Genomic DNA, 12,056 nt, shown 5'->3' on the forward strand with positions numbered 1-12,056 from the left:
TGCAGCAGAGTCTGAGCTCAAAGGATAGAGAGCAGAAAAAAGGGATGGCTTCTCCTTGTACCTAGGACTCTCATACCATCTGCACTTGGGAAATGACCCACTGAGTGTCAGATTTATGTGCTGGCTTCACAATTCTAATTTTACTGAACTCAGTGCTTTGGGTGAATATATCAGAGGTGTACAGAATTTAATTTATATAGGCTCTTCTCCCTCCCCCTCTTTTAACCATTTCCTTAACTCTAGTAGTCAAGAAAAAGTACTTGAATATAAAATACGTACTTTCAAAGGAAACAAACCAAAGGACATACTATTTCAGACTTTTCATCTTTTAGAGAATGAATTCAGGGTTAATACAAAACTATCATCAATGCAAGCACGCAAGAAGCTTTTTGTGCCCGAAGGGATGAAACATGAACTAATGTTTCGTCTGGATTGATAGTGAAGTTAATTCAGTACCTGTGCATATCAGGTGACCAGTGAGCTGGAAGCTGGACACAGAAGTTTCCCAATGAGCATTAAGATTTCAGTTTTAAGAAGGCTATCTCTCCACACCGCTCCACCCTGAGGCTATGCACACACACGGAACTCCCATTATCGCATTAGCAGGAGCTATGCAGCAGGCCAGGAGATGACTGTTATGATTAATTGAACTCTCAATTTAGAATCTTTTTTATTGTAACATGCTTCCTGCAACAGCATTAGCTTTGTCTAAAGAGAAGGTTTAGGAACTCAGTTTCCTTTGCTAAGTATACTGTTAGTGAGTAACTTGTTTTAAACATTTAATATTTCCACAAGGAATAACAAAACAAGAACAGACTCCTTAAAACTATTAATGGAAGAAGTAGTGTGTTTTGCAGTAAAGATTTTTATTTGGAAAACAAATAAGTTTTAGTGTTAAGCAATACTACCAGTGATGGTTCTGCATTTTTAATAATATAAAATGAATTCTACTTGTATGTCATAAAGAATAATATCCCGTATTATATGGTATTGTAAAGGCAAGTGAGCAATACTTAGGGGATCCTGGATTCACATGCATGAAAAAAAATCCCATGGTCATAAAGAAACACACCCTTTTCTTGCGCAATAACAGACTGATTGCATAGTCAATAAAGGGAATTAACTCGGCCTTATTTCACAAACTTGTTTGAAAAGGGGATCGTAGTGAGTACTTTGCCTTCGACACCCTGTGAATTTCTGTAAAATATTGCAAGCAATTGGAAATGGCACAGTACTCAGGCACTGGTCTTCATTTTCGGTTATTCTTTGTTTATAACTTTTTAAAAATGGGTTATCAGGATTTCTTTAAAATATGGTAATATATTCACTGATGCCAAAGTCTAGAGCAAGTTTGAAGTTTAAAGGCTTATCTAATCTAAATATAAAATCTTAAAAACAAAAAAACTATGTTGCATCTTTTTCTTAAAAGGCCATAAATACTTTTCTCTTGCTTTAATAAATAAAATATGCCCCTGTTTTACTGAAATTCTCCAGAAAAGTACTCATGTCTGAGTTGAAATTAATCAAATTGATCAAAAGAAAACATATATAGTAGTGGGAATGAAACTTGAGGTTCAGAATGGAATGGTTCTTTTCATCCCTTGTACATATTTATGTCACTCATTCTGAGAGAAGAATCAAGATACCTGCAGTCCAAATTCCTCAGAATCTAAGGAAGCCAATAGTCGTTTCTAATTTTGTTAAAATATAGTGCAAATTCAATTTTTTAATAACTATGTATTTTTTCCTCTCCTTGAATCTGACAAACACCTTAAAATTGAAAACTTTTTGCAGATCATCTTTAAGGAAAAGATGCTTTTCTTGCATACCCTAAGAACTGACATCATGTTTACTTACAGAGTATTATTATAAGCGTTAGATTTCAAGTTCTTTCTGGCTCAGAAATATGAGTATAGGCTGTATCATGGGGTAATTTGGCTTTCTGTTCTTGAAAACAATATATATTTTAATTTTTTAATAGTAAAGGCCCAGATGAAGCTTATATAGTAGCTCAACTGGTTGGACCTAAGCTTCACTAAGCTTCAAGGAACTCTCCTTTCATGGGCTTAAACTTGCACTCAATGCAAATTCTACCTGAACAAACAGTACAGGATTAAGAACATTTATCTAAGTTTACCTGAAAATGTCCTTTCCTTGAGTAATAAGATCCATAGTTCCACTACAATGGGTATTTCACTCTGTTTGTAACTTCACGGCAAATCCAGACCTGTCCGTCATAGGCAGTAGGGGAAAGCCCTCCACCTGAAGTTCTCTCCATTTCAGTCAACTTCCATATCCAGGATAATTCCAATCTACTTTCCTAAATTACAGATTGTGTAAACTACACTTTGGGAGGTGAGTGGGGGGAACCACAGTGTTTTCTCCTACTGTGGAACATGGGGATAATTAATCCTGAAAAAGTAAACCCAAATATTTGGATATCATTTTCCATCTCTGTCCGATGAGAGAAAGACCCTTTTATTTCCAAGGTTGTAAGGATTTTCTCTCTGAGCCAAAGACACAACACTGGGTCTCACCAGACAAAGCACTCAACTCCAAAAATTCAAGTGGTGGAGATAAACAGCTAATGAGAAAACCACTTTAATAGAAAAAAGTTAAGTGACGGTTCCAACAGGAGTTCAACTGGATGATCCTTGTAAGGACCAGAATGAGGACCTTGTCGGGGTGGAATAAAGATAGTCTTTCTAAGAAAGCACTTACTGTCAGGATTTGTGGAAAATTCTCTTTTCCCAAACACATGGAGAACATGAGACTCTGCAGCACAGACGCTCTTCTACAGCTATATGAAGGCCTGACTGCACTCAGTGCTATGTTGCACTCCCTTTAATATGGAAGTTAAAACATGGACCTTGCAGCAGCTGGTAGAATATGTTCTGTTTGTTGACTTCTTTTTAGGATCCATGAAAGAATTAATCACATCATCTGACTAGCCATTTTTGAATCGGGATGGAGAATTGGTCCTGGATGGAGAATTTGTCTTTGCACTAGCAGATATCCTCTATGAATCAACGACATTGGGAAGTCCACCACTATGTTAATGAGTACTGTGAATCACAGCACCTTCAGTCAGAAGGCATAAATAGTATCACTACTGCTTTCTCTTTCCTAGCTTTTGAATGATTCTGGGGAGCAGTGGAAAGGCATACCAAACACACCTTGGCGAGCTCTACAAGAAAGTAGAGCTGTCACCTCACATCCTAAGTCCTCACATGAGAGGAGGCTATCGGTGCTTTATTGCTGCTTCCAAATGCAAACAGGTCAATCAGCAGATTGCCAAGCTAAAAATGAGTGAGGATACTTCCAAGTGGATTCTTTGACGAGAAGATGCCAGTAAGACAGTTTGATGTTTTAGGACGATATCTAATATATTACATTTACTATTTAGCTAACAGTTATTCAGGTCATGAGAAGGTGCAGTAAGTAGTAAGAAATAAGAGAGAAGCCAGAAAAGGTGATGGAAAAAACTCTTTGGAAAAAGCAACTGCCATCTATATAGCCTCCAAGTGAGCAGCAAATCAAGCAATCAGAAAGACGAGAAGCCTACCTTTAGAGAAACTGCATAATGAGTTAAACAACTGCCCACAACTTGATCAGAGGAAAATACATGCAATTGTGTGGACAAGAAACAAAAGAATGATGGTGTGAACACATTATTCATAAATGATGCAGGAGGCAGACTGCTTGTGACAGGAGACATGGTATGTAACCAATGCTGAGAATACTATAAGAGTCTACTTAATAAGGAGAACCCTTTATATGCTACAATACTATCATGTGAACCAATAATTACATGTGTTGAGGACCTGTGAGAGGCAGATGTCAAAGCTGCCCTGCTGAAGATGGCATCCAGAAAAGAAGCAGATCCGGATGAAGTCATGGCAGAAATGATCCAAGATTTTAGAGAAGTTGGTGCACACTGTCTCACACATATCCTGCACATAGTTTGAAAAGAGAAGAAAATCCTAAGAGAATGGAGAAAGTCCATACTGGTATTAATTTACAAATGAGGAGGTGACATACAGATTTGGTTGCAGTACCGAGGAAATAATAAGCTACTGCCCCAATGCATGAAACTGCTAGAGAGTAGCAAGTACTGGAGCCCATTTTAGGAAAGGAGTAGTTTGGTTTTAGAAAGGAAAAGGGGATGATAGATGGTATCTTCATCATTAGACAGTTAGTGGAAAAGAAGCTGGAGGGAAATATTGACCACAGTTGGGGTTTTCTCTCTTTGGAGAAATCACTTAAATTCCTAGGAGATTGCTGGTGCCTCTATAATGATTCTCTGGGGTACCAGAGGACCTTGTCCAGATGGTGTCCAGGTTTAAACAAATTGGTTGTTTAATAATTTGTTCCAGTATCTTTGTTCAGTATTGAAGTTAGGCTTACTGGTCTATAATTCCCCAGCTCTTTCTTTTACTCCTTTTCAAGATAGGTACTATGTTTCCCTTTTCCAGTAATTTGGTACTTTATCAATCCTCCATGAGTTCTCATGATTCAGAGATTGCTTTCCCTAGTTCCTTACGTACTCCAGGGTGATATTTCATCAGGCCCTTCTGACTTGAATATATCTAACTTATCTACGTATTCTTTAACCTGTTATTTTTCTGTTCTGGTCTGAGATCCTTCTTCCTTGTTAATATTAATTGGGTTAAGCACCTGGTCACAACTAACTTTTTTAGTGAAGAGAGAATTAAAAAAGGCATTACACTTCAGCTTTCTCTGTGTCATCCATTATTTGCTCTCCTTCCCCATTAAGTAATGAAACTACACATTATTCCATTATTGTCTTACATTAGAAACATTTATAGAACCACTTCCTATTTCTTTTTATGCCCTTGCTTGTTGTAACTCATTTTGCCCCTTTACCTGTCTGATTTTGTCCTACATGTGCTGTTTTTCTACACGCTTTCTTAGCAATGTGCCTTTGTTTCCACTTCTGGTATGGCTTTCCTTTTGATTTTCAAGAGCTCCTGATGCAGCCAGATAAGTCGATTCCTATTCTTCCTATCTTTCCTCCACATTGTGATACTTTACTGCTTTGCCTCTCTTCTCTCATTCAGTATCAAAATGCTGACTCCCACTTCCGACTGGCCAGTAATGCCAGCCTCCTTCACCCACTTGCTAAATTTTCAAGCATGCATCTTTTGTTCTTTCTCCCAGGCTGCCCCTAGACTTCAGAGGTGGTCCCTGTAAACATCCACAAAGTTACCTCCTCATTCTCCTTCAAATCCCTCCTTAAAATCTCAGTTGCTGCGATGCCTATAAAAAAATTGACAGTAGTGAGGGTGCTGGTGTGCTGAAATCATTGCCCATCATGCTGACCAATGATATCTCATTATTTCCTTGTACTCCCCCATCTATCTGTCTGTATCCATCTGCTGTCTGATATGTTGTCTCTTATCTGTATGTCTTGTAAGCTCTTTGGGGGAAGGAACATCATTTTGTTCTGTGTTTTTACAGGGTCTAGTACAATGGGGTCCTGGTCCATGATTGGGGTTCCTAGCCAGTGCAATAATCCAAATTACGTAATTAATTAATTAATAAGATCATGAATTTATACATCAATACTGCCATCTATTGGCTATATTTATTCATAACACTACACATTTGTGCTTCACTTTAATATTTCTTTACTGCTTTTTCTTTTGCTTGCGATCCTGGAAATCCAAAGTGATATCTTAAAAAGCCCAATTTATGCTGATGTGTAATGGAAATCAGACATCTCTAAATTATTTAAAGCCAATATATTATTTCCCTCCAAGTACATATGTACATTTTGTGAATTACATACAGCTAGAGTTAATGCACTGTTGAGGTTGAGAAATCAAGCACTCAAGAGTCAGAGAGTTTCAGGGATTTTCTTCTATAATATTAATCCAGTTAAATTGCATATCCTATATATTTTGTGATATGCATTAACAATACAGAAAGAAACATTAATGTTTCTATTTAACCAAAAGTCAGGAATAGAAATAAATTGCAAAATGGCAAAGTAAATAATATGGCAACAACTGTTACCTTAACTTTGGGAATTTCCAAACTTTGCGTACTTGATTTCTTGACTTTTATGATGCTAGTGTTAGAAGTTTGCATTTTTTTCCTCCTCTAATCCACTTCTTTCCCCTTTATCTTTTTCTTTTAGGGAAGAGAGAAAAAAATGCCCTTTGCTGAAAGGAGCTGACAGGCTCGTCAGGGTCTCCAAATTCCTTGAGCTAGAGCTGTGCATCTTGAAGACTCATAAACCAACTGATTTTGCCAGAATCCTTCTGAATGTAGCCCTGCCTTGGCCCCAGACTAGGGTGATCAGATGTCCCGATTTTATGGGGACAGTCCAGATTTTGGGGTCTTTTTCTTATATAGGCTCCTATTACCTCCACCCCGTCCTGATTTTTCACACTTGCTGTCTGGTCACCCTACCCCAACCATTAAAATCTAAGGAAACTGAGGAAAATACCCAAGTTTGTTCTCAACTGTTAGGAGGGTCCATAGGATGAAAATGGTCTCAGACATATCTAAGCTTCACAGATCAAAAGTCAACATACTGAATGTCACCAAAAAGCAAATTGCAATTTGGAATTCTATGCGGAATTTGCTATGTTCTTTGATTGGATATTCAGTGTACAAAAAGCCTCAAAGCAAGTAAGCTTTGCCATGAAAGTTTTCATCTGTAATTTGTTTGAGGGCTCAGAAAATGGTAAGAATCAGAGCACAGTATGGAAGCTCCCATTAATTCAGCAACATTTCACAACTATTGACTAAGAAGAGACGTGCTAGTGATCCTGATTTAAAATCAAGAGACCAACTGGGTTTATGACTCCTTGCAAGAAAACATATAATAATATATATACATATAATATATGCATATAATAATATAATATATATATATATATTATAATAATAATTATAAACATATAATAATTGGCATCATTTTGCAAAACAAAGAGGATTTAAAAAAGGCTTGGAAATAGCATTATACTCCTGCTATTACTATTATTTCTTGACTCATATTTACTTGTTTTAAAGCACTTCTGGAATCCTGTGCCAGGTCTTCTTAGACCTCCCCTCCTTTGACTAAATCATCAAAAAGCTATGCAGTCATTACATTCACAGGCACCACGGACCTGAAAATAAGACTTGTGATCTTGTTTGTTAAATATCATGTTGTGTTAATATTAGCTGCTGGGCTACACATTGCTCTCGCTGTAACTCTGAATGATAAACATCAGGACTTTTCTTTTTGCTGTATGGTCAGCATTTTATCCCTGTGTTAATGTAAACTTTATGTATGCATACTGCCCTGAAGAATATTCATCAGTTAAAATTAAGCAGGAACTCAATCCATTTTTTCCTCATTATTTTTCTTGTTTTTATTTTTGTCTGTGAAGTGGCTCCTATATTTGTTGTCCTGAGGTGAACAGGTAATACTGAGGGATCATAACAAAGATATCATGAATGGATAACTAATAAATGTAAATGATCTTTAAATATTTGGGTTTTTTTCTTTACTATCTGTCTTTCTTTCTCTTTCCTTGCTTTTGTTTCTTTTTCTTTTTTCATTTCCGTCTTAAATTTACTGTTGTGATTTAATTAAACTTAACAGAAACATGTTTATTAAGGTTTAATGATAAATATGCAACTCAGATATATGATAATGTGTGCTCAGATGAGCCATATAAATCTTATTGTATCCCAACAATGTATTTCATTAAATTTTCCACATAGCATTAGTATAAAATGACTAGGTATAACTTTTCAGTACTGCTCACCCCTTCTTTTCATTTATGTACTCTTCAATTTTTTGCACAATTAAAATTAATTTTAAAGAATTTTGCCTGTAACAAGGTGTACTTTAGGAGTCTGTAGAAATTATGTTGGTTGTATACTTTATTGTGATATGACCTTTGCTTTCTGCTTTGAGTAGCAGCTTTTCAAGAATGCTGACCAATCAGATAGATGGCTCAATCTCTTATTTGGATACTGAGATCACTAGAAGGACATGTGCGAGAAATGTGTTGCCTCCTAACCGGAAGGTGTGAAGATGTCTGTTTCTGGGAGGAGTGCAGACTGCTTCCAGCCTTTGTCACCTCAGTGTCTGAACGAACAGCAGATGAAGACACTTACGATGTCAGGACATTCCAGTGATGGCAGTCAGAAGAAAATGCTTGGTCAAGGAGGGGTATTTGACTATCCAGAGGTAAGAAGGTCTGCTCTTTGTATTTCATGTTCCCCTCCATCCTGCATAGTGAGCAGTGTCATATAAGAGCTGCTCCATTGCACAACGGCAGAATCTCTAGTCTGATGGGGAGCACTGGAACGTTTACCCATTTGTGAGCTCTGATTAGCCAACTGTTCTTACATGTTTAATGTTGTTTCAAAGGAACACTGATTATAAATATCAAAAGAGAAGAATGTCTTCAGTGTTGCAATAGTTAAATCATTATTCCAAATTTTTGCTCTGTGTTGAAATCTCACTAGGAATTCAAGGAAATGCCAAAATGAATTATGGGTTTATGGGAGGAGCAGTAATTGAAATTGTTAACTGAAATAACTCACCTAGAAGCAGGTTGGGGATCCGTATTGTACCTTAGACTGGGAAAGTCTTTTCAAGTAGGATTGTCACAAGAGGTGACACAAAAAGTTTGGCCTCATGGAAGTAAGGTCTGGATCAGACTGTCTGTCTGTGATTACAATGTGTTTTTACATTCTTTTCAGGCAAGACAAGACCATTTTTGTCTCACTGATCTTTGGTCTCACCCATATTGTTCATACAGGGTGAAAGGGAGAAAAGGGGCGACACTAGGCCTAGGAAGTGTTAAATCAACAGGGCTTACATGGTGCATAAGCCTTGTGCTGCCTCTTGGCACACAGATGAATGTCACCTACAATGGCACTCAAATGGGAAAAGAGCTGTCATTGGGTAGACAAATTAACATCTACAAAAAAGATACATAAGCTGAAAATAGCAGTCCCAAATTCCCAAGGATTGGAATTCTAGAGGAAAATACATTTCACAGTAATGAATGAGAATTCACACATCCCGAAGGGTGACTTGTTAAAAAAGTATGATGTTCAATTAATTTTTATTCCATTTTTATAAAATAAATCTTAGCACTTACATCAAGATCCGATGTTTCTATTCTCCTGATTTCCTTGTTCAGTAGGGGACCTTTGCAAGCATGTCTATCTACTTTAGCGGTTTACAATTCAATCCATAACACATACTCAGCAATGGAAGTTGGAGCAGATTTAAAAATTAAAAAATCATTTGGCTATTATTCATTTCTAGCAGTTAGTAGAGGTTAGAGAATTACATGTTTTTTTAGTGCCTTATAAAATAAAATAGATTTGCATTTGACTTAGGACTATCATATGAGTAACATTTGTTTTGGTATGTGTTTGCAGGATTAGCCCGTCTGGCAGAAAGTACATAAAACACAAAAATAGTAAAAAGCAGTGAGAAGCTTGAGGAGCCCCTCAAGAGACCCTTGTTAAAATTTTGACACCAAAGTGAAGGGAAGTTAGAGTCTTTTTCTGCCTCTGATGGAGTCATTCCATCTCTGGAATCTGCTAAATCATTCCTGTCAGAGCCTCAAAAATACGTCAAAAGGGCAATTTTAAAATTTATTTATTTATTTTGAGCCTTGGGAATAGACTGGATTGCAACGTAACAGATTTATCATTTTTAAAAGGGTGAGGATACCTCCTTACAAACTGTTCATCCATCTCACCACTATGCTGTACTACCAAAGCAGTGTACTTTTAGGAACAAAGTATAAACATTTTCAGAAAAGGGTAGCTTATCATAATTTAGCTGCTACATTGTTAACCTTGTGAGAAATTGTTCCTGTGGAAATGCTGGAAAAGTAAACACATTCTCCAGTTCCTCACTTCTTTTGTCCACAACCACAGGCAACCATGGTACACAGGGTTTATAACAGGCTCGATGGGATAACTGTTGCACCCCTTGCCAAAAAAAAAAAAAAAAAAATTAACAGCCTCACCAATTAAAATAAGATAAATACATTCCTTACAAAAATCACTAAAGTAACATATTCAGAAATTGAGTGAATTTCATGGGCTGATTGACATATTTATTGGCTATTTTGAAATCGGATTGACAAATTAAGTGCATAAAAATAGCATGTATGTGTAAGGTTGATTGTAAAAACTCTTAGTAGTGAATTCAGCAGCATTTGTGATTGTTGTCTTTGATTTCTGAAGGAGCTGATTTATGGTACCAAAAATGTAATGGACCATTTTGCCTGGGTTTGTTGTTAACATAGGGTGAAATGATAGCTAAAATGTGGGAGGTCTACATTTTTTCTTTTTAAAACACTTACATGTCACTGGCAATGGAAGAGTTCCTGGACATGGACTTTGGAGAGAGGTCATAGTCACTGTCTGACCGGTAGAGGAAGGACTCCCTGCGTTGACTATGGACGAAGTTAGCCTGGAGAATTAGCCCTGACCCAGGGCTCGTCATGGGATCCAAGGGACTCCGTCCCGAAGATGTGCCATTGTCTACATCAAAACTGTAAGAAAGAGGGGGAGGGGGTAAAACAAAGATTTATGCTACAGTTATGCTGAGAGTTTTGAAAATAATAAATGCAGCTATAAGAGCAGATGCCTCTAACACATTTTTCACTAACTAAAACCTTCTGTTAATAGTGGGAAAATCTACTGCTGATCAACTCCACTGTTCAATCAATAACAAAGGTGTGTCTGGAGATATACTGTGGAATTGCTGATAACCAAAGAAAGAATGACAGGGGAGGGGGGCAAGATAAATCACTATTAAAGTTATTGAAGTTTACACGCTTCTTGGGATGTGGGGTGTCCACTGGTGGCACTATGGACTTAGTGCATGTGTTTTCTCAGCTGAAAAGTGTGTAAGAGAAGAAACACAAGCTTGGGCCAATGAGCTGGAGCTGCTCCTATGGTCAGCTGTATTAGGGAACACAGCAGGAACAGGGAGGGAAGGTGGTTTTCAAGAAACTGCTTATCCCTTTGCACACAAGAGCACATTAGCACATTAGGGAGTCAGAGTGGATCCAGAAGCTTTCTTCACCTTCACTGGTTTCTCCTCCATGCCCTTGTCCCCCTGGTCTTGTGACCTGCCTCCCCGTCTCCCACTCCAAGGGATATGATTCCAATCTAGCTTCTTACATGGGCATCATAATACCTGACAACTGCTCAAATATTAAAACAACAACTGTCCTATTTTTATTCCCAGCAGTTAGGAATATAATGCTTGAATAGAATTAAGGGGTGTGGGTATATTAGGGATTGTTCTTATTGTAAAGCTAGGTCAAATAAATTAGTTTTGCATTTATGACTATTCAGAGTAAGATTTGTGGCCATTCTTATTTCTTGTGGCAGTGAGTTCCACTTCCACTGTCTAGATCCAGTTCCTGCCAAAGCTCTGTCTACTGGTCAACGATTTCATTGTTCCCAAGGAGCATAGCCGGCCTGGGAGGCCGTGGTCACAAAGAAAGAGAAAGGTGGGTTTTTTTTAGGTAGCTAGAATCAATTCCACAAAGGGCTTTGAAAACTCAGAACAAAAAAGTCTTGAACTGGACTCTGTAACCAATGGGGAGCTGGTGCAGAGTGCACAGCGTTAGGGTGATGAGCTCATGGCAACCTGTGTTGCTTAGCAGCCCACCCGCAGCATTTTATACCAGATGGAGAGATTTTTGGAGCATATAGCTCAGTTTCTACAAACAATGAGTTACAGTCTTCAAGTCTGAAGGTGATGAATGTGTGAACCACAAGGTCAGGGATGCATCTGATAGGATGGGGTACAGTCTTCTGGACAGGCACAGTTGTAAGTGGGTGCTATCTGCTACCCTGGCGATTTGTGCCTCTACAGAAATAAACAGTTCTATTTTCAGTGCTCCATAACAGAAAATATATGTTGGGTACCTTGGGTGCTGCACTATATATCTGGTGTGGCTCTGCTGAAGTGCAAGTGTTGGAAGTTAAAGGTTGATTCTTAAAGAATGCTGCTAACATCTGCTGCAGTGAAGCGGTTAAAA

At 37.8% G+C, this 12,056-nt stretch overlaps 1 protein-coding gene across 6 annotated transcripts in view; it reads right to left on the reverse strand.

Annotated features, from left to right (window-relative positions):
* PDE4D (phosphodiesterase 4D) overlaps window positions 1–12,056 on the reverse strand; it is a 749,511-nt gene that overhangs the window by 171,868 nt on the left and 565,587 nt on the right. For all 6 annotated transcript variants that reach the window (XM_048851539.2, XM_048851540.2, XM_048851542.2 and 3 more), the window contains exon 2: window positions 10,362–10,553. In XM_048851539.2, the coding sequence (XP_048707496.1) occupies window positions 10,362–10,553 (192 nt within the window). The remainder of the gene's footprint in view (window positions 1–10,361; window positions 10,554–12,056) is intronic.

This window comes from Caretta caretta, chromosome 5, assembly GCF_965140235.1.
Source record: "Caretta caretta isolate rCarCar2 chromosome 5, rCarCar1.hap1, whole genome shotgun sequence".
In the NCBI taxonomy this organism is placed as follows: Eukaryota; Metazoa; Chordata; order Testudines; family Cheloniidae; genus Caretta; species Caretta caretta.